This window comes from Jaculus jaculus, chromosome 16 (assembly GCF_020740685.1).
Source record: "Jaculus jaculus isolate mJacJac1 chromosome 16, mJacJac1.mat.Y.cur, whole genome shotgun sequence".
NCBI classification, from domain to species: Eukaryota; Metazoa; Chordata; class Mammalia; order Rodentia; family Dipodidae; genus Jaculus; species Jaculus jaculus.
Window position 1 is genome coordinate 2,634,581 of NC_059117.1, and position 23,667 is coordinate 2,658,247.

At 43.2% G+C, this 23,667-nt stretch overlaps 1 protein-coding gene across 1 annotated transcript in view; it reads left to right on the forward strand.

Annotated features, from left to right (window-relative positions):
* Positions 1-21,852, forward strand: part of Rala (RAS like proto-oncogene A) — a 43,225-nt gene extending 21,373 nt beyond the window's left edge. The window contains exons 3-5 of the mRNA XM_045136138.1: positions 3,435-3,643; positions 14,030-14,204; positions 19,979-21,852. Of these exons, the coding sequence (XP_044992073.1) occupies positions 3,435-3,643; positions 14,030-14,204; positions 19,979-20,101 (507 nt within the window). The 3' untranslated portion in view covers positions 20,102-21,852. The remainder of the gene's footprint in view (positions 1-3,434; positions 3,644-14,029; positions 14,205-19,978) is intronic.
* The last annotated feature ends 1,815 nt before the right edge of the window (positions 21,853-23,667 follow it).

The following is a 23,667-nucleotide window of genomic DNA, read 5'->3' on the forward strand; positions in this document are numbered from 1 at the left end:
GATTACTACCTTGCCCCAAAACAATGGTCTATGATAGTAATCATCTGTTAAACCTGTTCTTCTGCTGGTGGCTAATTTTATCACCCCTTGTCTTGCACATCAGCTCCCCAGACTCTAAAATTCATCAGTTGTCCTACTTGTTGGTAACTGAAAAAGTCCAGGGACAAAGGAGATTGAAATAGAACAGATTTATTGTTCAGTTTTTTTCTGTGCAGCACCTTGCATAGCTAGTCTTCTCTCAGTGAGCCTTAGCAGGAACCTCCCCACCATCTTGGGGAATGGGCTGAGTTAAGATCTTACTCAGTAGCCCAGACTGACTGCAACTCACTATGTAGCCCAGGCTGGCCTTCAACTCAAACAATCCTCCTGCTTAGCCTCCCAAGTACTGGGGTTACAGGCATGAGCCACCATAGCCAGCATTAATCTTTGTCTTGTCCATAAATAAACCAAAAACAAAAGCATTCAGTCTTTTAGTTTTAAAGAATAGCTAAGCAAAATGTTTAAAATAAAAATAAAATAAGAGAGCTGGAGAGATGGCTTAATGGTTAAGGCTCTTGTGAAGCCTAAGAACCCATGTTCAACTCTTCAGGTCCCACATAAGACACACGCATAAAGTGACACAAGCATAAAAGGTTGCTCATGTGTACAGGCATCTCCAGTTTGGTTGCAGTGGCTAGATGCCCTGGAGCACCAACTCTCCCTCCCTCCTGCCGTCCCTCCATCCCACGTTCTTACTCTCTCATTTAAAAAATAAAATAAAATAAAATAAGATAGAAAGTTGACTACCTGCTACAGTTACAAAAATCCTGTGTTTTAAAAATAATTTTAAAGGGCTGGAGGGATGGCTTAGTGGGTTAAGGTGTTTGCCTGCAAAGCCAAAGGACCCAGGTTTGAATCCCCAGGACTCACATTAGCCAGATGCACAAGGGGTGCAGCCATCTATAGTTTGTTTGCAGTAGCTGGAGGCCCTGGTGTGCCCATTCTCCCTCCCTCCCTCCCTCCCTCCCTCTCTCTCTCCTCCTCTCCCCCTACCCCCTTCCCTTCCCTCCCTCTTTCTCTGTCAAATAAATAAATAAATTTTTTTAATATAAAAGTAATGAATAAATATCATTCAAGGTTCCTGTTGTTAGAGGTTAAATCCTAGTAATGGGATATAAACATTAAGAAAATAAAGATAATGTGGCCCGGCATGGTGGTTCACGCCTTTAATCCCAGCACTTGGGAGGCAGAGGTAGGAGTATCACCGTGAGTTCAAGGCCACCTTGAGACTGTATAGTGCATTCCAGGTCAGCCTGGGCCAGAGTGAGACCCTACATCGAAAAACCAAATATATATATATATATAATCTGTGTAATATGACTGGAAAATGGCTCAGCAGTTAAAGATGGTTGCTTGCAAAGCATGCTGACCCATTTGATTCCCCAGTGCCAACATAAATTCACATATTCAAACATTAAATGTGTATGTGTTTGGAGTTTGTTTACAGTGACAAGATGTCCTGGCATGCACATGTGCATGCATGCATACACAGACGCACATGCAAAAATAAACATGTTTAATCTGTTTAATGGTTTTTATGTGTATAGTGTTTAAAGAAAGAAAATGGCCCGTCATTCTCTGTCAGTCTAACTCTGCCCCTCTCTTTCTCTCAAATAAATAAAAATAAAATAGTTGACATGGTGGTGCACGCCTTTAATCCCAGCAGTTAGGAGGCAGAGGTAGGAGGATCACCAGCAAACCTGTTTCACACTGTCCATTGCCATTTCTAAAACATAAGACCATGATGCAGACTCAATGACCCTCTCTTTCCTGCATTTCTTATGCTCCACAATACCAGGTAGGGTACCAGTTTGTTAATCCATGAGGAAATAAAGCAGACTCTGAAGAACAGGACACTCCTTGAGCACTTAGGCCCCTTCAAAAGAGTCTACCTTCTTCCTGTTGCCCCAGTGCAGGTCAGCTGGCCCAGTCTCAAAGGTTGTAATCTCTCAATTGCAGCTGATCAGGCAGCAGTTCATTCAAAGATTTCATATTTTCTGTGCCATATCCCTCTGCTCATACCAGTTCATTTCTACGCAAAGCAATCCTGCACAACTTCTCAGGACATGGGCATAAGAACAAGCTTCTCACACAAACTGCCTCTAACCCAGTCCAAGCAAAGCTCTCTCTCAGCCTCATAGGCCAAACCTCACAGTCCATAGTTCTTACTGCAGTCTGGTCTTTCAACTCTGACCAGAATAGTCCTTCAAGCTGTATTTACAGAACTGCAAGGCATCTCTTAGGCCAAGGTTTCAAATCCTTCCACATTCCTTTTGAAAATCTGCTCCAAAAGGCCAAAGCCACGCAGTCAGGTGTCCAGCAGCAATCCCACTCCTTGCTACCATTTTACTATTGCAGTCAGGTCCACATTGCTGACAGAAATCACCCAAGAGCAGCTTGTGGGAAAAAGAGGTTTATTTTGGTTTATAGACTCAAGGGGAAGCTCCATGATGGCAGGGGGAAATGATGGCATGAGCAGAGGGTGGACATCACCCCCTGGCCAACATAAGGTGGACAATAGCAACAGGAGAGTGTGCCAAACACTGGCATGGGGAAACTGGCTATAACACCCATAAGCCCGCCCCCAACAATACACTGCCTCCAGGAGGCGTTAATTCCCAAATCTCCATCAGCTGGGAACCTAGCATTCAGAACACCTAAATTTGTGGGAGAATACCTGAATCAAACTGCCATACTGAGCTAGAGCCAGGCCCTAACTCAAAAAACTAATAAAATCAAATAAGATGTTTTTAAAAATTAAAAATCTGGGGGCACTGGAGAGGTGGCTTAGCAGCTAAGGTGCTCGCCTGGAAAGCCTAAAGACCCAGATTTGATTACAATACCCATGTAAGCCAGATGCACAAGGTGGCACATGTGTACGGAGTTTGTTTGCAGTGGCTAGAGGCCCTGGCTGGCACACCCATTCTGTCTCTCTAACTGCCTCTTTCTGTTCTCTCTAATAAATAAATAAGAAAAAGAAAGAGGGGCCTGGAGATATGGCTTAATGGTTAAGGCGCTTACCTGCAAAGCCAAAGGACCTCTGTTCAATTCCCCAGGACCCATGTAAGCCAGATGCACAAGGTGGCACATGGGTCTGGAATTCTTTTACAGTGACTGGAGTCTGGTGTGCCAATTCTCTCTCTCCCTAATAAATAAAATAAAATAAAATTTACAAAAGAAAAAGTCCCCATTTTTCTGTTGTAAACAGCCTAAAGTAATACTTCAGCCCACTCTTGACAAATTAAGTCATCTAACCAATTTTCTAGAATAAAACTTGATATACATATTTTACCACTGTGAAAAAAACAAGTACAGAGTATATGGACCTCTGTGCCATTCTATAGCAGTTTGTAAGGAAGTTTCGCCATGAATGGATGTGTTTTCTTCCTTTCTAGTTTGTGGAGGACTATGAGCCCACCAAAGCAGACAGCTACAGGAAGAAGGTCGTGCTGGACGGGGAGGAGGTGCAGATTGATATCTTGGACACAGCTGGGCAGGAGGACTATGCTGCAATTAGAGACAACTACTTCCGAAGTGGGGAGGGCTTCCTCTGTGTCTTCTCCATCACGGAAATGGAATCCTTTGCAGCCACAGCAGACTTCAGGTAGATGTGAGCAATGTGGCTCACGTCACATGGCCTAGCCCTGCTCTCCCAAAAGACATGGGCAGCTAGCATTCTCCTTGTTGCTCTCTTACTCTCTCGTGGTGTGGTGTGTCTTCCGGTTTGCTTTCAGCCTGTGACCATCTGCTGCGTAGATGGTCAAGTACCCAGAGACCCTGCATGCATTGCTGAAGTGCATCTCCTCTCTGTAAAGCACTGCTCTCACCATGGTAGTTAACGCAGGCATAGCGTAATGAAGCTCCCCTCGATGTCTGACCTCTCCGTGTTGACTTCTCAGCAGCTCTGCAAAGCCCTGCGGGTACATTGCCATTCTCCTCACCATGCAGGTGCCCTGAATTTTCAAAATACAAATGTATGAACTAAATAAAGAGTAACATTGCTATAGAAGGCAGACTTGGCTGGTTCTGTGTTCATTATTTGCTTAACCAGAACTTGACATCATTTTGGCTTAAGGAAGCAGTTTTAGTGAATACGAAAAGTGTTCCCTTTATAAGAGAAATATTGCTGAAGCCAGGCATGGTGGCACACGTCTTTAATCCCAGCACTCGTGCGGCAGAGGTAGGAGGATCGCCATGAGTTCGAGGCCACCCTGAGAATACAGAGTGAATTCCAGGTCATCCTGGACCAGAGTGAAACTCTGCCTCGAAAAAAAAAAAAGAGAGAGAGAGAAATATTGTTAAGTAGAGTTCTTATGCAATATTCTAAGTTCTACATGCATAATCAAAGATGTTCGGTAATGACATATTTTTATTTCATTGTTGAGTCTACTTTGTTTATGCAGGACACAAAAGAAGCATGTAATATATCCTCTAATCAAAATTTTCCCAGTTGAGTAGAATAGAAAGCATGAGCAAAAGTGAATTGAGGATAAAGTAAGAAACATGAGCAGTAGTTATTATAAGAGGAACCAGAAAGGGAAAGACATGGAAAATCATTATGTTACTACATAAGCCTGAAGAAAAAAATTTCACTGGTGAAAAAGGACATTTCAAGTAGTTCAGCAATAAACAGAACCATGGCTTATAGAACATTCTTACAGGTACACTTGGTAGTTTCAAGTATTTAAAGGAATATATAATATTCTTTCCAAAAGAGACATATCACAGAAATGTTATAATATACACGGATTTGTAAAATTAAGTTTGTTGATTTCTTTTTTTCTCAATTTTTATTAACATTTTCCATGATTATAAAAAATATACCATGGTAATACCCTCCCTCCCCCTCCCCACTTTCCCCTTTGAAATTCCATTCTCTATCATATCCTCTCCCCATCTCAATCAATCTCTCTTTTATTTTGATGTCATGGTCTTTTCCTCCTCTTATGATGGTCTTGTGTAGGTAGTGCCAGGCACTATGAGGTCATGGATATCCAGGCTATTTTATGTCTGTAGGGAGCACGTTGTAAGGAGTCCTACCCTTCCTTTGGCTCTTACATTCCTTCCGCCACCTCTTCCACATTAGACCCTGAGTCTTGGAAGGTGTGATCAAGATGTTACTCAGTACTCCAGTCACTTCTTTCCAGCACTATGATACCTTTTGAGTCATCCCAAGGTCACTGCCCTCTGAAAAGAGAAGATTCTCTACCCAAAGTGAGAATAGCGTTAATATGTAAGGGTATGAACATTAAGAGAAGTGCTTACTGGGCAGTTTGGTGAGCATAGTATATACATTTATCCAGACATCAGCAGATGTTATACCACTGGGGCTCATGACTACCCTTGTTTTAAGTTTTCAGTATCAGGGATGTGTCCCGTCCCCCCCACCCCATGGAGCGGGCCTCCAGTCCAATTGGAGGGCAGTTGGTTTCCACCATGACAGACATGCTACTATTGCACCTGTTGGCTCATTTGGCCTGGCTGGCCAATTATAAGGCTTGCAATGTCCACTGTTGAGTATCTTCACTAGTGGTAATCTCTGTCTCCCATTGAACTACATGTAGAATGGTTTCTTCCAGCTTTCTGTCAGCTGGTCTACATGGAGGAGGTTATCAGCTCAGTTCAGCAGGATTTCTCAGTGGCCTTGCAGCCCAAGTATGTGGAGTCTTCAGCAATAGGGTCTTACCATCTATTCCTGGTGGGAAACCAAGGGCCTCGGCAATGGCCTATAATGTTTTGGGGGCATCAGGGACCTCCCTGGCCAACAACTCACTGGAGGTATCCCATCCCTGGCTCTGAAAATTTTCCAACAATGATCTATGGCTCCTGAGTTTTCCATTGTTCGAAACCAGAGGATTCCATATAATTTATTTGCATCCTCTTAGATTTTGATTAGTCCTCCCTCCACCTTTTCTTTACTCAATCTCTTCCCCTGACCTCACTTTGGGCCTTTTCACCCCCGTTAATCTATTCTTCTACTTACATATATACAATATCAACCTATTAAGTACCCTCCTCCCTTCCTTTCTCTTCCCTTTATATCTCCTTTTTAACTTACTGGCCTCTAAGTTTGTTGATTTCTATAATGAAGGAATTTCATTTGCTATACAGTACAAAGGGCAACACATTCTGGAAACTTGGAAATCTCAAGGTGTCCTAGAAGTTATGTATGTGTTTATGTTGTTGTCTTTGTTTTTTTCTCTTTTTTCCGTTCATTCACCAATTCACCAATTATGTGAGAGTTGATTATGTAGCATGCCCTGTTCAAGGTAATGGCATAAATTTCGTCACCCTAGTTACTAAAGCCAAAGTAGCATCTTGGTAATAAAGTATTTTGTGTTGCGGGAGAGCAGCCCAGGCTGTTAGTGCTGTGGAGAGTTGGTGTGGCTCAGTATTCTTCTGGTGCACCTGCAATGGTTTGCCCTTCCTGTGAATGAAAGTGGCCCTCGTGATTGGTAGGTAGTGGGAAAGACAGTTTTGAGGAGGTCTGAGTGACTCAGTAGGCACTTCATGTGGTCTCACCTACACATGTGACATAGGTGCTAATTCTTCCCTGGAGCCTTCTCGTCACCTCCATCATCATGCAGACCCATTGTTTCCTGCACCAGTTTCTTTGTGCATGCTGGGACAAAGCACCTCACCAGAAGCAGGTTATAGAAAGACAGGGTTTAGGAGAAAGTTTCATCATAGTGGGGAAAGCTTGGCATAGCAGACAGCCAGGGTGTCACACCTTGTCACAGCAGCAGGAAGGCAGGTAGTCTGAGTGAATTACCTAGCATTGGCAAGTGGATTAGACTAAAATCTCAATGTCCACCCCCAGTGACGTCCCACCCCCCCAAATTCTCACCCCCAAAGCTCTACCAGCGAGGAACTAGGCAGGTAGCTGAATCACAAACACTGGAGGCTGTGGGGGTTTTACCTTCCTGCCTCACACATCCCTGTCCCTGTGAGAGCTAGGCTTGCTCAGGTCCCAGCATCACAAGTACCTAGAGCTTGACAGTTCCTTACCCTTCTCAGCATCTGTAGTGCCTGCCTTAGGCACACTTGCAGTCATATAACAGTGTAGAACTTGCTCATTGTACGTTTGACTTGAGAACTCACTCCTTTCCTCTTATATCAGAAGTAAAGAAGTTAGATTTTAAAGTATCTTTCATATTCTAAAATTCTATAATCTTTAAATCTATTTAAAGGGAACCTAACATGAAAGAAAATGCAAATTAAGGTTATAGGTTGTAGACCTAATAGTACCTTTCTCAGACATCCAGGAAAGTAGCTAATAAAAACCAACCTAGGGCTGGAGAGATTGCTTAGTGGTTAAGGTGCTCACCTGTAAAGTCTTAAGAACTTTTGTTTGAATCTCCAGGTCCCACGTAAGCCACACATACAGTGATGTAAGTGCATAATGTCGCACGTGCACACAAGAGTTGCACGTTCTGGAGTTCGTTTGCAGCAGCTGAAGGCCCTGGCACTACCATTCTCTCTCTCTTTCTACCTCTCTGCCTCTTTCTCTCTCAAATAAGTAAACAACCTATTGAGCTGGGGAGAAGGCTGAGTAGATAGGGTGCCCACTGTTCAAGCCTGAGTGCCCAAACTCAGTCCTCCCCACATAAAAACCCACTTATTTAATACTCTTCAAAAATTTGTTTGGGGCTGGAGAGATGGCTTAGTGGTTAAGCACTTGCCTGTGAAGCCTAAGGACTCCAGTTTGAGGCTTGAGTCTCCAGGACACACGTTAGCCAAATGCAGAAGGGGACACACGTGTCTGAAGTTCGTTTGCAGTGGCTAGAGACCCTGGCGCACCCTTTCTCTCTCAGGCTCTCTCTATCTCTGTCTGTCGCTCTCAAATAAATAAATAAACAAAAATTTTTTAAAAATTGTTTTCTTCTCACCCCTGAGCTGGTAGGTGTGGGTGTTTCACAATTGTATTTCTGGCAACCTTAGTCTCACTGAAGTTTCATTATTGGTCTTCCTGCTGCATATAGCAGTTGGTGTTAACTTCATTGGTATTGGCACAGAAGTGGTAATAATAATAATAAATATTAAACAAAAATCTCCTCTAACAGATCATCATAAGAGCAGCTCAGATTTATTGAATATTTACTATGTCCCTTGCCCAATTATAAGCACTTTCCATCTGATCCACATAGCAGCCATGTAAGGAATAGATGGTTGGTCCCTATTGTACAAATAAGGAAATGAAGTAAAAGTAATTCATTGCTCGGAACTGCATTACTAGGCAGAACAGAGTGATGACCTTAAAATTGGTGACACATTCATAATAGGTAAAGTCTAAAAATGCATTATCTGCATAAAAGCTGCTTTCAGAAATGTCTGATGAAGAGGAGCTTTTAAAAGAACCTTTGATACGTAATAAGAAAAATGCTCTCACCTGGAGCGATGGCTTAGTGGTTAAGATACCTCCTGCTGGCAAAGCCAAAGGACCTAGGTTCAGTTCCCCCAGTACCCACATAGAGCCAGATGCACAAGGTGGTACATGTATCTAGAATTCATTTGCACTGCCCATCTTCCCTCCCTCTCTCTTTCTCTTCCTGTCATGCCCATTCTCTCTCTCAAATAGATCAATAAAATAATAATAAAGAATAATGTTCTCTACCACTGAGATCTCCCCCCGCCAAGATCTTCTAAAAATAAAAACACCATTACTGAGGCTGGAGAGATGGCTTAGCAGTTAAGGTGCTTGCCTGCAAAGCCAAAGGACCCAGGTTTGGTTCCCCCAGGACCCACATAAGCCAAATGCACAAGGTGGTACATGAGTATGGAGTTTGTAGTTCTGGAGATCTTCACACACCCATCTTCATTCTCTTTCTCTCTTTAAAAAAAAAAATAGCTGGGCTTGGTGGCACACACCTTTAATTCCAGCACTTGGGAGGCAGAGGAGGAGGATTGTCGTGAATTCCAGACCAGCCTGAGACTACATAGTTAATTCCAGATCAGCCTGGGCCAGAGACACTACCTAAAAAAAAAAATTACCCAGTTCAGTTATGAGAAAAACATTGCACAATCCCAGCAAGGATGTTCTGCTAATTACCTGACCAGCACTCCTCAAGTCTGACAGGTCATCAAACAGTGATGGTCCGAGAACCATCAGAGAGGCTGGTGGACGGAGTCCACAGAAACTAAATGTAGTTATATCCCGGATGAATTCCTTGAACAGAAAAAGGAAACCAAAGGGAGGAGGATACTTAATAGGTTGATATTGTATATATGTAATTACAATGATTGTAATGGGGAGGTAATATGATGGAGAATGGAATTTCAAATGGGAAAGTGTGGGGGTGGGGAGGGAGGGAATTACCATGGGATATATTTTATAATCATGGAAAATGTTAATAAAAATTAAAAAAAAAAAAAAAAAAAGGAAACCATATGTGAACCAAGAATGTTGTATATAAACTAAGAACATCTGACTGAGGATGTGAGTCACTGGTAGGTCATTGTCAAGCATGCATGAGACCCTGGGTTCCATCTCTAACACCCAGAACAAAGCAAAACACATCCTTGGTTAGTGTTATCTCAGGGTATTTAATTTTTGTTGCTGTTGAAAATGGGACACCTTCACTGATTTCTTTCTTTGTATATTTGTTCTTTGCAAATAGAAAGGTACGCTACTGGTTGTTGTGTGTTCCTTTTGTGTCCTGCCAGTTTACTGAAGGAATTAATCACCGTTAGAAGTTTTGAAGTGGAGACTTTTGGGTCACTTACGTACAGGATCATGTCATCTGCTAATAAGGCTAACTTGATTTCCTTTCCAATTTGTATCCCTTTTATTTGTTTCTCGCGTCTTACTGCTTGCGCTAGAGCTTCTAGTGCTACGTTGAAGAGCGGTGGTGAGAGTGGGCACCCTGTCTTGTTTCCAATCTCAGTGGGAGCTCCTTGAGTCTTTCTCCATGAAATAGTATTTGGCTTTAGGTGCTTACATACAGCCTTTGTTGTGTTGAGATTGAACCCTCCAGGCCTATTCGCTCCGGTGTTTTAATCATGAAGTGGTGGTATAGTACATTGATCAGTTTCCCTATGTTGAACCATCCCTGCATCCCTGGGATGAAGCCTACTTGATCAAGGTGGATAGTGTTTTTGATATCTTGTTGAATTCGGTTTGGAAGGATTTTGTTCAGTATACTTGCGTCTAAATTCATCAGGGATATAGGCCTATAGTTTTCTTGTATCTCTGTCTGGTTTGAGTATTAGGGTGATGATAGCTTCATGAAAGGAGTTGGGGAGGACTTTCTGGTCTCCACTTACATGAAACAGTTTGAGAAAAAATGGTGTCAGTCTTGCAATGAAGGTTTGATACAATTTGGCTGAGAAGCCGTCCAGTCCTGGACTTTTCCTTTGGGGGAGGTTTTTTATTTCCTTTTCAGTCTCCATGGATATAAGAGGTTTGTTTAGGAGATTAATCTGCTCTGGGTTTAGTTTTGGTAGATCTTATGTGGCTAGGAATTCATCCACTTCTTCCAGATTATCCAGTTTACTAGAGAAGATTTAGAAGCATGCCCTGATGATTCTTCCAATTTCATTGATGTCTATTGTGATCTCTCCTTTTCGTTTCTGATTTTGTTAATTTGAGACTGTTTTGTTGTTGTTGTTGTTGTTTGCTTGATCAAATTGACCAGGGGTTTGTCAATCTTCTTTATTTTTTCAAAGAACCAGGTCTTTGTTTCATCAATTCTTTAAAATTGTTTTCTTAGTTTCCAATTCATTAACTTCTGCTCTGATCTCGATTATTTCTTTCCATTTGGAGTTGTTAGGGTTGGATTCTTCTTGTTTTTCCAATGCCTTTGAGTGGACATTTAAGTTATTAATTTGGGATCTCCCGAGTGTTGGGATTAAAGGCGTGCGCCACTGCACCCAGCTCTCTGTCTTTGTTATGAAGGCATTTAGCATTATGAATTTCCCCCTTAGAACTGCCTTCATTGTGTCCATAAATTTTGGCAAGTTGTGTTTTCATTATTATTCAGTCCTAGGAATCTTACAGTTTCTTTATCAATTTCTTCCACAACCCATTCACTGCTTAGAAATGTGTTGTTCAGCCGGGCATGTTGGCGCTCGCCTTTAATCCCAGCACATGTGAGGCAGAGGCGGTAGGTTTGCCATGAGTTTGAGGCCACCCTGAGACTACATAGTGAATTCCAGGTTTGCCTGAGCTAGAGGGAGACCCTGCCTTGAAAAAAAAAAAGTGTTGTTCAGTCTCCAGGAGCTGGTAGAATTCCTGATGTGTCTCTTGTTAATTTCTAGATTTAAAACATTGTGATATGATATGTTGCAGGAAGTAACTTCAGGTTTCCTGAACTTATGGAGGCATGCTTTATGGTCTAATATATGGTTTCTTGGAGAAGATTCCATGGGCTGCTAAGAAGAACGTTTATTCTGAGCTAGGCATAGTATCGCATGCCTTTAATCCCAGCACTCCGAGGCAGAGGTAGGAGGATCACTGAGAGTTTGAGGCCACCCTGAGACTACCAGGACAGCCTGAACTAGAGTGAGATCCTACCTCAAAAATAAGCCGGGCATGGTGGCGCACGCCTTTAATCCCAGCACTCAGGAGGCAGAGGTAGGAGGATTGCCATGAGTTCAAGGCCACCCTGAGATGACAGAGTTAATTCCAGGTCAGCCTGGACCAGAGTGAGACCCTACCTCGAAAAACAAAAAACAAAAACAAACAAAAAAAAAAAAAAAAACAAGGGGCTGGAGAGATGGCTTAGCAGTTAAGCACTTGCCTGTGAAGCCTAAGGACCCCAGTTTGAGGCTCGATCCCCCAGGACCCATGTTAGCCAGATGCACAAGGGGGCACATGCATCTGGAGTTCGTTTGCAGTGGCTGGAAGCCCTGGCATGCCCATTCTCTCTCTCTCTCTCTCTCTCTCTCTCTCTCTCTCTCTCTCTCTCTCTCTCTCTGCCTCTTTCTCTCTGTCTGTCACTCTCAAATAACTAAATAGAAATGAATGAAAAACAAACAAAAAAAGAATGTGTATTCTGTAGAGTTGGGGTGGAAAGTTCTGTAGATGTCTGTTAGACCTAGTTGATGTATGGTGGTGTTGAGTTCATTATTTCCGTGTTGATGTTCTGGTTGGATGATCTGTCTATTGATGATAGTGGAGTATTGAAGTCTCCAACTGTGATGGTGTTGGTGTTTATTTCTGTTTTATTGTCAATTAGCTTTTGTTTAATAAAGAGTGGTGCACCTGTGTTTGGCACATATAGATTTGATTGTGATGTCCTCATGTTGGATCGTTCCCTAGATGAATAAGAAGTGGCCTTCTTTGTCCTTTTTAATTACTTTTGGTTTCAAATCTATTTTATCTCATATTAACATAGCAACACTTGCTTGTTTCTTATTTCCTTTTGCATGGAATATCATTTTTCATCCTTTGACCCTGAGGAGGTGTCTGTCTTTAGGGATGAGGTGGGTTTCTTGAAGACAGCAGATAGAAGGGTCCATGTTTTGTTTTGTTTTTTTAATCCACTCTGTTAACTTGTGTCTTTTGATGTCTGAGTCAAGACCAAGGCAACTCCATAGGGAATACCTGTACCGGCCGCCCAGGAGCGTCCCCACTGGATTGGAGGCTGGGACGAGGGAAGAGAGGGTGCCAACACATGATGTATCCTTATAAAATATATTGATAATAATAACTAAAGAAAAAAATAAATCATCATGGGCTGGGGAGATGGCTCAGCAGCTAAAGGCATTTGTTTACAAACCTGCTGGACTATATTCAATTTACCAGGACCCACACCAAGCCAGGTGCACAAAGTAGCACATGCATCTGGAGTTCATTTACAGTGGCAAGAGGCTCTTTTGTGCCCATTTTTGTCTCTGTTTCTCCTTCTCTGTCTCTCTCTCAAATAAATAAATAAAGAGCCAGGCATGGTGGCGCACGCCTTTAATCCCAGCACTCTGGAGGCCAAGGTAGGAGGATCACCATGAGTTCGAGGCCATCCTGAGACTACATAGTGAATTCCAGGTCAGCCTGAGCTAGTGTGAGACCCTACCTCAGAAAACCCTAAATAAATAAGATTAGATAAGATAGAATGAGCACCAGGAGTGTCTTGGAAATTGTACAATTTAGTAACTGTTCCAAGAGCTCTAGGTTCAATCCTGACTCATCACTCACTAGCTGAGGAATGTTGAACAACTTACTTGATCTTTCTAAGTGTCTTTATTTGTAAACGGGGGATATTTTCCATGGCTCATAAATAAATTTAAATACAAGAATCACATGAGGACTGGAGGAATGGTTTCACAGTTAAGGTGCTTGCTTGCAAAGCCAAAGGACTCAAGTTCAATTCCCCAGGACCCACATAAGCCACATGCACAAGGTGGCACATTCGTCTGGAGTTCATTTGCAGCAGCTGGAGACCCTGGCACACCTAATTCTCTCTGTCTCAAATAAATAAAAATTAAATATTTTTTAAAGAACTCCATAATTAAGAAAGCCTGAATAAAGTTTGGATTTGAGTAGCAGTGTATGATGCCTGCTGCATGAATTACATTCACATTCATATATAGTCAGGGAAGCTGGAATATACCTGACATCATACAGACTCACATTCTGTGCTACTACCATGTTTATATTCTCCTATTTGGTGTATTTTCCACCATTATTTAAGGGACTGTAAATTAACTGGTGGTAGCATAAAGATGATGTGTTTATTATTTTTCTACCAGGTAATAGATGAGCTTATTGTTGAATAGAAACATAAATAATGGTGAGTAAATTCTGATTGCCAATGGCTAGTTGATATTTTGTGACTTGTTTTGTTTTTCGAGGTAGGGTCTCACTCTAGCCCAGGCTGACCTGGAATTCACTATGTAGTCTGAGGATGGCCTTGAACTCTTGGCAATCCTCCTACCTCTGCCTCCCAGGTGCTGGGATTAAAGGTGTGTGCCACCACACTCAGCCACTATTTGTGATTTTTAACCTGTACACCTTATGCTAATATTTATTTCTTTTTTATTTTTACTTGTCTAGGGAGCAGATTTTAAGAGTAAAAGAAGATGAGAATGTTCCATTTCTACTGGTTGGTAACAAGTCAGATTTAGAAGATAAAAGGCAGGTTTCTGTAGAAGAGGCAAAATCCAGAGCTGACCAGTGGAATGTGAACTATGTGGAAACATCTGCAAAGACTCGGGCCAATGTGGACAAGGTAAGGTGTGGCTCTCGATGTCATGCTTAAGTAATTGGTTTGATTTAACTTGGCTCTGTTTTATGTAGCAGTGAGACCCAAATAGAAATTTAATATACATTGGTTATATCATTACTGAATGCCCAAGTACAATATATTAAAAATGTTGGGCTAGAGAGATGGCTTAGCAGTTACGGCACTTTCCTGCAGAGTCAAAGGACCCAGATTGAATTCCCCAGGACCCACATAAGCCAGATGCACAACATAGTACACATGTCTAGAGTTTGTTTGCAGTGGCTGGAGGCCCTAATGTGCCACTTTTCTCCCTCCTTCCCTCTCTCTCTTTCTCCCACTTTTTCTCTCAAATAAAAAGGTGGCCGGGCATGGGGGCGCACACCTTTTGTCTCAGCATTCAGGAGGCAGAGGTAGGAGGATCGCCATGAGTTCAAGGCCACCCTAAGACTACATAGTGAATTCCAGGTCAGCCTGAACTAGAGTGAGATCCTACCTCAAAAAAAAAAAAAAAGTTATTCTTCACTGGGCATGGTGGAACACACCTTTAATCCCAGCCATCTAGGCTACTCACAGTCCTGGAAAACTCCATCTAATGCTAGCAGCTCTCTCCTTGGCAGCCATCCTATGGTTCTGGCATCTCTGTTGGGTCTCCACTGCAACCCACGGTTCATCTCATGACTCCATCAGGCTCCACACAAGTATTCCAACAAGGGTGCTTTACACTGCCCATGGTCATTTCTAAAATACCAAACTGTGTTGCCAATGCAATGACCCTCTCTTTCGTGCATTTGTCATACTCCATAAAGCAGGTGGTCTGCCAACTTGTTAATCCAGCAGGGAATAAAACCAACTTTGAAGAACAGGACACTCCTTCACCATTCAGGCCCCTTCAAAAGAGTCTGCATGCTTCTGCTTGTCCCAGTGCAGGTCAGCTGGCCCAATCTCAGTGGCTGTAATCTCTCATAGAATTGAAGCTTAAGAAGCAGAACTTTTGGCCCAAAGATTTCATATTTTCTGTGCCATATCCCTCTGCTCACACCAGTCCATTTCTACGTAATGAAACCTTGCTCAAGTTCTCAGGACATGAGCATAACAGCAGACCTCTCACTCAAACTAATTCCAGCCCAGTCCCTACAGAGTTCTTTCTCACCCTTATAAGCCAGATCTCATAGTCCATAGTTCTTACTGCATTCAGGTCTTTAAGCTCTACCAGAATGGTCTATCAAGCTCTACTTACAGCACTGCAAGGCATCTCTTAGGCCAAGGTTTCAAATCCTTCCACATTCCTCTTGAAAAACACTTCAGAAAGGCCAAAAACCACACGTACAGGTTTCTGGCAGCAAAGATCCTACTTCTCTGTACCAGTATTACTGTTGCAGACAGATTTGCATTGCTGGCAGAAAACACCCGACCAAGAGCAGCTTATAGGGTAGGTGCGGGTATTTTGGCTTACAGACTCGAAGGGAAGCTCCATGATAGCAGGATAAAACAATGGAATGAACAGAGGGTGGACATTACCTCCTGGCCAACATCAGATCGATAACAGCAACAGAAGAATGCCAAACACTGGCAAGAGGAGGGCATATTCTACTTAATACATTAAGTTTAAAAGGACAACCATAGGGGCTAGGGAGATGGCTCCATGGTTGAGGGCGCTTACTTACAAAGTCTGATGGACTGGGTTTGATTTTCCAATACCCACATAGAGCCAGATGTACAAAGTGGCACATGTGTCTAGAATTTGTTTGAAGCAACAAGAGGCCTGGTGTGCCCATACACACATACAATCTCCCTCTCTCTCAAGTAAATGAATGAAAAGATTTTTGAAAGTGTTTCATTGCTGGATGTGTTTTGGACCCTTTCCCTTCAGTGTGTGACATTGCACTTAGCAGACTGCATTGATAGGTGAGCTTTTACTTCCAGATTTGGGGTGGCACGATGTCCCCATAGGGTTCAAAGTGAGTTAGCCCACTTCCCTCCATGGTGCACTCTGGGCCTTGGCAGGGCTGGGCATGTGTGGGGGGTGTGTGACCCCCTAGGCTTCAACTTTATTCTGTTCCTGGGACTGGCGTGGGGAGAGGCGCTGAGAAGCTCCCGTGCCCTCTGCTCTGGCTGCTGCTTCGTGATCCCACAGGGCTGGTGTGTGAGAAACTGTCTCCTGGGGCTTCCACTGCTCTCCTAGCAGGGCTGGTGTGCAAGCAGGAGCACACCCGACAGCTGGCGCCGCGTGGCTCAGCTGGGCATGCAGGTGCGGCTGACTGGCAGTGGACGCCCCTGCCTCCCTTGCAGAGCTCACGTGCTGTGTTAGTTCATCTGCAGGGCTTGTCTCTCGTAGGAAGAGCTTGCTGGGCATTATCTTAACTGTTTTCTCTCCCTGAGTTTCATTGGTGAGGCTTCCATCTTATCCAGAAGTCCAGAATTTCTGTAAGAACTTAAACAAGTAGGTGTGCAAAGGGAACTAGAATGTATTGTGAAGAGAGGCACCTGTGTGTGGGCAAAGAATTTTAGTAGGCCTGTACTGTATTTTTTGGAAAACATTTTATGTTGTACTTTTATTGTGCAAGTACTATGTGAATGCACACTTAGTGATAGCACAGAAGTGTAAGGAGGACATGAAGTCCATTTCACTCTTGTCCCTATTTATTTCCAGTTGCTAAAGGCTGGCATACATATATCTAAGGAAAGTTAAAATTTGCTCACTTTTGGCTGGAGTACTGAGTAGCATCTCAATCACACCTTCTAAGGCTCAGGATCTAATGCGGAAGAGGTGGTGGAAAGAATGTAAGAGCCAAAGGAAGGGTAGGACTTCGTACAACGTGCTCCCCCCAGACACAAAACGGCCTGGATATCCGTGACCTCATAGTGCCTGACACTACCTACACAAGACCATCATAAGAGGAGGAAAAGACCATGACATCAAAATAAAAAAGAGATTGATTGAGATGGGGAGGGGATATGATGGAGAATGGAATTTCAAAGGGGAAATTGGGGGGGGGGTATTACTATGGGATACTTTCTATAATCATGGAAAATGTTAATAAAAATTTGCTCACTTTTCCCATATTAATAGAGCTTCAAGGTCTCATATATCTAGGCTTGGCCTCAAACTGACTGTGTAGTCAAGGATGACCTTGAACTTTTTGTTAAATGGGGGGAGGGTGATGGCATGGTACCTGCATGAAAGTCAGAGGACAATCTCAGCTATTGCTTCTCACCTTCTACCTTGTTTGAGGCATGGTCAGGGTCTCTTGCTCGTTGGTGCTTATGCCAGACTAGCTAGCCTGCAGGCTTCCTGGGAGTCTCCTGTCTCTGCCTCCCTGCTTGCCTAGGAAGACTGGAATTAGCAGTTCATATACATTCTGAGAATCTGAACTCAGGTCCTCACACCTGTGTGGCAAGTATTTCACCTGCGGAGCCATCTCCTGAGCCCACGTTCACATTGCAGGTTGCGCACATTGCCCATATCCTCCTGCCCCCTTCTTCTCCATTAGTCCCCTTGCTCCGGTAGACAGCTGACTTCTCCTTTCATGTCATACGTGCTTTGTGTATCTCGGTACAGTTTTCAAACCACATAGCAGAGAAAACATACAGTATTAGTCTTTCTGAAACTGGCTTCATTCATTTAATGTGATTATCTCCAGATATATGCATTTTCCTGAAAATCACATAACTGTGTTCTTTATGCCTGAAAACCGTGTATGTGTATGTCATGTTCTTTATCTGTTCCTCTGTTACTGACACCAAAGTTATTTCCATAGCTTAGCCGTTGTGTTGCAGTAAAGATTCATGTGCAAGCATCCCATGATATGTAGGATTGGAGTCCTTCGGGTAAATTCCAGGAGAAGTATAGCTGAGCCATATGCTAGTTCTGCTTTTAGGTCTTCAAGAAACCTCCACACTGACTTCCATAGTGGCCGTACTAGTGCCCTGAGCCAATAGTGTGTCCATCTACATCCTTGCCAGCATTTGTCATTACTTCTAATTTTTTATTATTTTTATTTATTTGAGAGTGACAGAGAGACAAAGAGACAGAGAGAGAGAGAATGGGCATGCCAGGGCCTCCAGCCACTGCAAACGAACTCCAGACGCGTGCTCCCCCTTGTGCATCTGGCTAACGTGGGTCCTGGGGAATTGAGCCTCGAACCGGGGTCGTTAGGCTTCACAGGCAAGCACTTAACCACTAAGCCATCTCTCCAGCCCTATTATTTCTATTTTTAATGACTGCCATTCTCACTGGGGGGAAGATGGAATCTCAGTGTAGTTTTGACTTGCATTTCTCTGTTGGCTAGGAAAGTTGAGTATATTTATGTATTTATTGGCCATTTATATTTCATTTTTCAAGAATGTTCAGTAGCATTTTTGTTGATTAGGTTGTTTGATTACTTGTTTTGATTTTTTTCTTTTTTCTTTTAGTTCTTTATATATTCTAGCTACTAGTCCTCTGTCAGATACATACCTAGCAAAGATTTCCTCTCATTCTCCATGCTGCATCTTAGCTCACTTAACTGTTTACTTTGCTGCGCAGAAGCTTTTTAGTTTCTTGAAATTTCCTTTGTTAGATGTATCCTTACTTCCTGAGCAACTGAAATGATATTTAGAAAGTCCTTTCCTATGCCTACATCTGGACGTCTTCCCTACCCTTTGCTGTAACCGTTGCAGAGCTTCAGATATTATATTAAGGTGATGACTTTGAACTCCCGACCCTCTTCCTCCAGGCACTGGGATGACAGGTGTGCCTGCACTGCCACATCTGGTTTAGTCTGTGCTGGAGATCAAACCTAGCACTTCCCTCTTCTCACATAAATGAGAATAAAGGCAGACAGAACAAACACACAGAGGAGCTCTGTATGGTCTAGCCTAGGGCTAGAAAAGCCAAACTCTGTAAACATGTGGTTGCCCTAAAATGAGCAGGGCATGGGAGGCAGAGGGTGGGGAGGCAAAGGGGAGTTGGAAGAAGCCCTGCGCTTAGGGGTTGTCACTGTGTGGCTCATCCTCCCCGTTATTAATCCCCTTTATCCGCCAGCTGAAACAGGTCTTCCTTTAGCACTGATCATTAAATTCTCCAATTCAACTGAAAGTTGTTCACCGTGTTTCCCAGTTAAAATGACCTTGGTGATTTCTAACAGGGAATCACGAGAGGCTCATCTCACATTAGAAATTAACCAGTCTTCCAAGGGTCTTCTCACAGTACTTGTGAGGGGTACACAAGGGACTGGGCTACATTAACAAGATCTCAAAGTACCAAAAAAGAATACAAACGTGCACACTATAACAGTTACTCATCCATTTCTGTCACCTCCCTCTCATACACACACCACTACTTATGGGTCCTATGAGGCCATATCCTCCCAGGCCTTCGGCATGAGAGAACAGAACACTAGTGGTCAGAGCTTAACTGGTGAGCAGTGGTCATTGTACTCATTTCTCTCATTATAAACATCACTGTTCGCTATGAATTAGCTGAACACCTTTGTTGATCACAAAGTGCACACATAACCAGTCCATTGGGTCTTGCTCTCGCTCTCGCTCTGGTCCAGGCTGACCTGGAATTCACTATGGAGTCTCAGGGCGGCCTCCAACTCTTCTTCCTACCTCTGCCTCCCAAGTGCTGGGATGAAAAGCATGCGCCATCATGCCTGGCTGTGAATAAGCCTTGAGTCCTTGAGGAATTAAAAAGCACTTTGAAAAATGTTCTATTATCACCAAGGTTTATTGTGATGTAGAGAAATAGTAAGTTCATGTTATCTGCTGCTTTACTTACTCTACTTTCTTATTTCTAGGTATTTTTTGATCTAATGAGGGAAATTCGAGCCAGAAAGATGGAAGACAGCAAAGAAAAGAATGGAAAAAAGAAGAGGAAAAGTTTAGCCAAGAGAATCAGAGAAAGATGCTGCATTTTATAATCAAAGCCCAACTCCTTTCTTACCTTGACATACTAATAAATATAATTTATAAGTGTTGCCATTGAAGGCTCAGTGACTGGAGTTACTTTAGCATTTTGGAAATTGTTATGTATCACTAAAAGCATGAATTGGAACTGCACTGAAAGTCAAATTCACTTCAAAAAGAAATTAATGTGGCTTCACCAAGAAGCGAGTTCAGCTTATTTCATAACTGCTGATGCGTATGAGCCCTGAAGGTAGCGTGTGGGGTAGTGTTTCTTGGGCATTCCTTCCTGAACTGTTAAATCAGAGGTGAGGTGGGGCAGGGGTCTCAGAGGACAGGCCACTTCCTCTGGTGTCTGACCACTTGAAAATGGCTTAGTCTGCCACTGCCTGAGAGAGATGACAGTTGTGAAAATGCTAAGCTGTACCACTTCTTAAACCATTATTATGCAAAATATTGAAGAAGGTAATAGCATGGTTGTTGCATATAGTAAAACCTGAGAGTCATTCTTTGTGAAACTGCATAGTTATCTGGTGGTTAACTTAGAAAAGAGGTGTGAACATGAACATGGAAATTTTTGAATATGCCTTAATTCAGAAACTGAAAAATAGCCAGTTACATCATTCTGGGTGTGTTGTCCCTAGCCCTGTGGGCCACTCATGGCCCCATATGTCTGGGTGAGCAAAGATCTCTCCTAGATAGAGTATAGCTAGTGTATAGAAGATTCTTGAGAAATTGGTGTGTCTACTAATAGTCTGTCCAAATTGAAAATATGTGCCATACTCTGGTTCTTAAGAGTAGAGTTCCAGAGCTCCTTTGCTGATTTTAATAAACTATGCGGTAGTTAAGAAGAGGGCTAGAGCGCGTGTAAGACGACGCTGCACTGTGAGGACTTGGCACTGTCGCGTGTGTGAGCGAACCCTCTCTCCCGGGTGCTGGTCCTGGCAGTGACCTACGCGTGCTGAGCGCATTGGTGTTGCGGCTGTCGTCTCCGGGTGGCCAGGAGAGACCGGCAGCAGTGCTGACTCACCTGGGACTCACTGGTGTTTTGCCACCTGCCTCTCCACCCGGTGACACCAGGTTTTCGATGTGACTGGGAGTCTTGGTGGTCCGCTGATGTTTGCAATGAAGAGTACAGGACCTTCAGTTTCTAAAGTTAGCATGAGGCACTTAGACTTGGCATACAGTGCAGGACACTGGCGCACGCCACGCACCCGGGAAGGGCCCACGCATGCTGTTTGGAACGCAGTCTCAGTGGGGACAAACCAGTGTCAGACTTTTTTCCCCTCTGTGGAGCTAAGACAGTTGATTCATTAGTTTTTCTTTCTTGTTACACAGTCCTAGTTTCCAAAGGTCAGAAGATGTGTTCAGACATTCCAGGTAACAAGTATGTATGTAAAGTTACCAAACATGGGCCTGTAGTAACTACTCTGAATCTAGATATTCTCTCCAGCTTGTCGTAAATACTTGTCCTTAAAGAGTTTGACTTCCTATTTTCACAGGTTATGCCATGTGCAGAATTAAAGGTCCCAGTGTGACACTGGCCAGCAGGCCCAGCAACCTCCATGTACTCAGTACAGTCATACTGAACCAGGGGGCCTAACCACTAACATTGAGACTTTGCTTTGAGACCTTTCCTCTCCTGGGTACCGAGGTGCTATGAAGCCAAGTGACAAAGATGCATCAATGTCTTAGGCTGATGCCACGACCCAATTCCTTTATTTGCAACTTGAGCCATTTAAAGACCAATAAACTTCCTTTTTTAAAATGCTTGTGGTGTTTTTTGATTTGATATTTACAATATGGCATATCTACTCTCAGCTGGGGCATCCTGATCAGAGAGTTAGAAACAGCTAAGCACCCATGTCTGCTTTGTGTAATGTCAGTTTTCCAAGTAACAATGTTATCAGTGCTCAGGTTTAAGTCAAAGCTTGGGAATAGAAAACTTATGTACACAGTTGCACAGAAATCAAGCTTTGCGCATTTAAAATCTAAATGTCCTGTGCTTTTGAAATGCTACTAAATTCTAGAATGAATTGGTGGCAGATTTTATATCAGAACAATCTCCAGAGATGGTGATAGCACTTCCAAAATGTTGGTAGGAGTGATCACCCTGTTACTTGGGTACACATGCAGTTAGAAACATTCTAGCCCCAAATTGAACACAGCCTTCTTTTGAGAGAGAGAGAAAAAGAGGCAGAGAAAGAACTGGGGTGCTAGGGCCCCTAGCCACTGCAAACAAACTTCAGATGCAGAAGCCACGTTAGGCATTTGGCTTATGTGGGTCCTAGGGAATCAAGTCTAGGTCCTTTGGCTTTGCAGGCCAATGCATTAACTGCTAAGCCATCTCGCCAGCCCTGAATACAACTTCGGTCAGTTCATTTTAATATCTTAACTCATAAACAGTGCTAGAATTAGTGCATTTATTGTACAGCTGGCATAATTCAAGTTAGCACCAACATAGGACATGAATGTTGAGTGTTCGATTCTAACCCTAAAAAGGTTAGATGCAATTCAAGTCTCAGGCTAAATCAGTGTTATGTCTTAAAAATTTGCCTCAGGGCATTACCATGGGATATTGTTCATAATCACGGAAATTGTCAATTAAAAAAAATAGTAAATTTTTAAAAATTGCCTCAGGGCTAGAGAGATGTCTCAGTGGTTAAAGAAGTTTGCTGGCAAAGCCTTGGCAGCCCAGACCTGACTCCCCAGTCCCTGTGTAAAGCCAGATGCACAGGGTGAGGGGGGATGTGCACGGGGGCGGGGGGGGGGTGTGCTTTTGCAGTGGTAGGAAGCTCTGGCACACCCTTTCTCAAAAAAAAATTTTTTTTTTAATTTGCTTCAAGCCATAAGGATATCTACTTAGTGCCTTAAGGGTAAACTCAGTGTGTTTACTAAGTTTCTTGACATGGTTTCAGAGCAGTTGGAAGTTTCTTGATCACTTAGGGAGTCACAACACAAGGGCAGGTCAGTAAGTGTCCTTGCATGCCTTCAGAGTCCAGCAGCATTGTGTGGAGCACCTGCTGTGAGTATGTCAGGAACAAACACTCTTGAAGGGCAGCGACCCGTACTGAAGGGAGAACCTGCAACCCCTTGCACCAGAAAAGAAACAGCTCAACACAGACCAGAGACTTAATGTAGTTCGCCCTACTCAGGGGCAGACCCTGTACTTTAAAAATAATACGACAGGCGTGGTTGCACACACCTGTAATCCCAGCACTAGGGAGGCAGAGGTAGGAGGATCGCCGTGAGTTCGAGGCCACCCTGAGACTACATAGTGAATTCCAGGTCAGCCTGGGCTAGAGTGAGACCCTACCTTGAAAAAACAAAATAAATAAATAATGATAATACAAGATTTTTAAGCTGGGCATGGTGGTGCATGCCTTGAATCCCAGCATTTGAGAGGCAGAGGTAGGAGGATCGCAAAGAGTTCAAGGCTATCCTGAAACTACATAGTGAATTCCAGGTCATCCTGGGCTAGAGTGAGACTCACTTTTATACTTGTATGTAATGTATTCTGATCATAGTTGCTTCCATTACTATCCGCCCACCCCATACTCTTCCACTGGACCTCTCTTTCCCA